The sequence below is a fragment of the Octopus bimaculoides genome, chromosome 23 (assembly GCF_001194135.2).
Source record: "Octopus bimaculoides isolate UCB-OBI-ISO-001 chromosome 23, ASM119413v2, whole genome shotgun sequence".
In the NCBI taxonomy this organism is placed as follows: Eukaryota; Metazoa; Mollusca; class Cephalopoda; order Octopoda; family Octopodidae; genus Octopus; species Octopus bimaculoides.
The window spans coordinates 10638223-10643282 of NC_069003.1; the positions used below are offsets into that span (position 1 = coordinate 10638223).

The 5060-nt window shown below is 34.8% G+C and overlaps 1 protein-coding gene across 1 annotated transcript in view; it reads left to right on the top strand.

Annotated features, from left to right (window-relative positions):
- The window catches only part of LOC106879158 (glutathione peroxidase 3-like), an 18715-nt gene extending 14385 nt beyond the window's left edge, over nucleotides 1-4330 (top strand). Inside the window, exons 2-3 of the mRNA XM_052976146.1 lie at nucleotides 236-268; nucleotides 1581-4330. Coding sequence (XP_052832106.1) covers nucleotides 236-268; nucleotides 1581-1823 — 276 coding nt within the window. The 3' untranslated portion in view covers nucleotides 1824-4330. The remainder of the gene's footprint in view (nucleotides 1-235; nucleotides 269-1580) is intronic.
- The last annotated feature ends 730 nt before the right edge of the window (nucleotides 4331-5060 follow it).

Here is a 5060-nt window from a genome sequence, read left to right on the forward strand (position 1 = left end):
ACATCGCTTGGCAACCGATGCTGGTACGTTTATGTCCCCGTAACTTAGCTGTTTGGCACAAGAGACCGATAGGATAAGTACTAGGCATCCAAAGAATAAGTCCTGGGGTCGATTTGCTCGACTAAAGGCGGTGCTCCAGCATGGCCGCAGTCAAATGACTGAAACAAGTAAAAGAGTAAAGAGTATAGATGTAATTTTTGATGCTGAATCTGAATTTGTTATTCATTTATTCCAGGAAAATTTTGCGAAAATGTTACAGGTGTTCAAAGTTTGATAATCTTCCATCATCTGCTGTAGTAGAGAGAAGGAAGGGTTGGGTTTGGGGGCAACGGAATGTCAAAAGATTAAACTAGTGAAAGGAAAGTGAAAAAAACATTAAGAGATTCGCGAGCAAATTAAATATTTAAAAGCGACGAGCAAACCAACAGGAGTTGCTAGAAATAACAGTCAAAACGTTGTGTAAAACAGATATTTTTTAGTTAAAAAAGTTCAAGTACGAAAGTTTGCTATGCACTTTAGGAATTTATAAAATAGATTATCTTTCTCATATCTCTTTCTCCACATAAATTCACAAAGATAAGAATCAACCATGGAATGGCGTTTGTTTCCAGGCTTTAAAGATGCCCAGGTACTTTCAATTTGTTGATTACACTCAATTTGGTGATTACACTCCTTGTGCGCATGCGCAGCATCTTTGGTTACTATGGAAACAAAGTTCTTTGCAATCAGCTGTGGAACACATGGTGCTTCTTTGCTTAATACGCAAACAGAACTTCACTGTGATGTGTAAAATACTCGCTTCTGATTGGCTAAACTACCCAAATTTTGCAAATTTTAAAGTCTTGTCATTTTTTTAATTATGAATTTATAGGGAAAATGAATTTCATTTTCATAATTAGTATATGAAACTTAATCCATTTACCAAATGTGAAAACAATTGGAACAAAATTGTAGACAGTGACGATAACCACAAAGATCCCTTTTTATTGCTACTTCTTTATTATATCTTACCAACTCTGTTGTTTCCCTTAAAACCCACACACCATCTGTTGTTAATGATTTCCCTGCCAATTCTCGTTTGATAAGCTCCTTATTCCAGGTCCTTTCGCTATTTCGTGCCATAAACGACGCATTCGGCTTTCAGTAGCCAGATCTGTATCTCAGGTCCTGTAGCAAATGTATGTGACTGAGAGATATTTGGCGGTGGTTACTTACATTTAATAACATTAATAAGTTTGGAGTAGGGAAGAGACAGCTGCTCTGAAATTACAGAAAGTTATCTTTGTGACGACTTGCAGTCGACCGAAAATAGACAATGCTAACAGCACAAATCTCCATGGTATTGGAATATTCCAGTTGTCTGTGCTCTAAGATAGGAGCCAAACTGTTTTTATAGAGGACCGGAAACCAAATTCTAGAATGTTCGAGAAAACCATATCACGTCACATCCTCATGTTGATTGAGTGGTTAACAGGCTGATCGTATGAAACTGTGGCGGTTCGCTTATGGTGTCTGAACGATTCTCTATCAGTTGGGGTTTCAAATCCCTGCTACAAATCTTTCGATAATACTAAATGTTCTTTTCTGATTTTTTTCTTCTTTTATTTCTTTTTCAGTCTTATTGCCCCAGCCCTAAACAGGACTTCGCTTCCGTCGAACGGCTCCACTACAAACCAATGAGTGCCAATGACATCCGATGGAATTTCGAGAAGTTCTTAATCAACCGTAAAGGAAAACCAGTCATGCGTTTCGCAACAGCTGTGCTCCCTAATGAAATTCGGCCATACATCGTTCATCTTCTAGAAGAGAAAGAAGAATTTTAATCGTATAGAATGATGTCTGTATTTGCGTGTGTGAATGAGTGAACACGCGTGTGTATGTGAGGGTGAATATGTGTGAGTGTGTGTAAGTGGAATGGAGAGAGGAAGTGGATGCTTGTTAAGATTTATTTTTCCTTTCACGAATCTGATTAGTGATGGAAATCCTTGAGAATTAACAGATCCTTTTGATATATAGAAATCCGTCTTGGATTTCTATATAAAACGAACTAGTTAGATTTGGAAGGGTTGTATGTATGTATATATATATATATACATGTATATGTATGTGTGTATGTATGCATACATACATATATAAATATATAGATTAAATATACATGCATACATATATATACATACATATATAATATATAATATATATATATTTATTATATGCATATAAACTAATATACATACATACATATATGTACGTAGACAGATTTTAGTAGTTATTTTTGTTTTTATAATTGGTTGCATGGACCAAAATAGTGGGTTGGTAGATTGTTAAAGAGAACAGGAACATTCTCACGATGGGACAGTTGAGGTTGCAGGAAAAAAAAGGTCAGATAAGATGACAAAGGATATAGGAGGTCGGTGTCGGGGGAGGGCAGAATGTAACTAGAAATCAAGTTAATTAATGGTTACACCACCAGCAACCACACAACCACTACTGCTAACACCACCAAGCATATGAGCCAATGAGCTGATGAAGGAGTCTTTATGTGGTCGCCTAGTGTGCTAGAAATAGCAGTTAAAATCCAGTCAAATTTTCTTAAATCATGCTCTAGTGAAAATAGGCATCACTGACAATAGAATATTGAAACCAGTGTAAGCAGAATGCATTGGATAGATGTAGCACTAGAAGCCCCTAAAAGATAGGATGGTCATGGGTGGAATGATTGCTCACAGGTTGCTCAATCAGGCATGACCTGAAGCCTTAGAGGATAACATATAAAATGACATATTTTGTGTATGTGTATGTATTCAAGTATGCATATGTGTATGTATGTGTGTATGTGTAAACAAAGATGTGTGTGAGCATGTTTGTGCCTTCTTATATATACATATTCACACTAACTCATACACACATTTATACATATATATGCATACATGCTTATATATATATATATGTGTGTGTGTGTATGTGTATTTATATATAAACATACATATATATACACACATATACATATGTATACATATATATATATTCCAAGGATTTTCATATGTATGTATGTATTCATATATATATATATATATATATATATATATATATATATATATATATATATATATATATATATATATATATATATATATTCCAAGGATTTTCATCTCTAATGAGACTCTGTATTTTCCCCTCTCATGCTTTTGCGAGCTAGAATCTAGCAATTCAGCAATTACTCACTGCTGTTAATTAATTCAAACGCAAAATTTCCTCACCCTTTTTTTTTCCGCTTCTTTGATAAACAAAACAATAAATGAAATACAAAATAAATTTTCCCCTTTAAACCTCAAAATATACCATGAAACACATTCATAGTGATCAAAAAAATCATCAAGTAGTTTTATAACCATTATTAGTATTAGTGGTAGTATTATTACAAAACTATTATCATTGATATGATTATTTCCTATAAGGCAACGAGGTGATAGAATCATTAAAGCTTCAGACAAAATGCTTAGTAGAACTTCTTGCCGTTTTCTGCATTCTGAGCTCAAATCCAGCTGAACTTAACTTCGTATTTCATCCTTTTGGGGTCAATAAAATAAGTATCGGTCAAGTGCTGGGGTTAATGTAATCAATTTGTCCATCCCGTCAATATTGCTGGTCTTGTGTCAAATTATAAAAGTAATTAATATTTTTAGTATCTATATAATTTTTAATTTTCCCTGATATGAAAAGTATTAATGCATACTTTAAAAGAAATTTGATCTGTGCTATATTTATAAAAAGAATAACAGTTTCAAAGTTTGGCTCAAGGCCAGCAGTTTTGTGATGGAGGGGAAAAGTCAGTTACGTTGGACCTCAGTACATGACTGGTACTTACTTTATTGACCCTGAAAGAATGAAAGGCAGAGTTGATCTTGTGGGGAACCTGAGTTCAGAACAGAGATGGACAAAATACTGCTAAGCGTTCAGTGAACTAATGATTTCGGCAGCTCACTGCCTTCTTAATAATAATAATAATAATAATAATAATAATAATAATAATAATAATTGTTATTGTTTATAAATATGTCCAAAGACAGCTGGAAGCTCACCGGTGTCTCACAGTGCCAAGGTCACTTTTCACCTTCATGACAGAGCCAGCCGAAACCAGCAAGAATCTGGTGGCCCCTCTTGATACGATGCATTGATTTGGTCAGAGTTGTGCATTCCTCTGCCAAGTAGATCATCATGTGTTCTAATCCTAGCACTGGAGACACTAGTCTGTTTTGGCTTAAGAAAACCATAAAAAACAATACAATACAATATAAATGGTGAATAAATTATTATTATTCTCATCAATCAACCAATCGAGTGTGTTGTTTATTTGTTATTTTCTTGTTTTTATTTTCTTTGTACATTTTATGTTTTGTATTTTACTTGTTTCGGTCGTTGGACTGTGGCCATGCTGGGGCACCAGCCTGAAGGTTTTTTTAATGACTTTTGTTGTTTTTAAGTTTGGTACCTATTCTATCAGTTACTTTTGTTGAACTGTTAAGTTATGAAGGTGTAAACAAACACCTGTTGCCAAGTTGTATGTGTGTGTGGGGGGTGTATATATATCTTTTCTTTTATTTTTTTATTCTTTTACTTGTTTCAGTCATTTAACTGAAGCCATGCTGGAGCATTGCCTTTAAGGGTATTTTAGTTGAAAAAAATCAACCTCAGGACTTATTTTTGTAAGCCTAGTATTTATTCTGAGAGTCTCTTTTGCCAAACTGCTAAGGTACGGGGACATAAACACACCAACATTGGTTGTCAAGCGATGGAGGAGGGACAAACACAGACACAAATGCACACACACACACACATATAGATATATATATATATATGTATGATAGACATCTTTCAGTTTCTGTCTACAATAAATCCACTCACAAGGCTTTGGTCAGCCCAAGGCTGTAGACAAAGACACTGACCCAAGGTGCCATGTAGCGGGACTGAACTTGGAACCATGTGGTTGGGAAGCAAGCTTCTTACCACACAGCCATACATACATACATACATACATACATACACACACACATATATATATA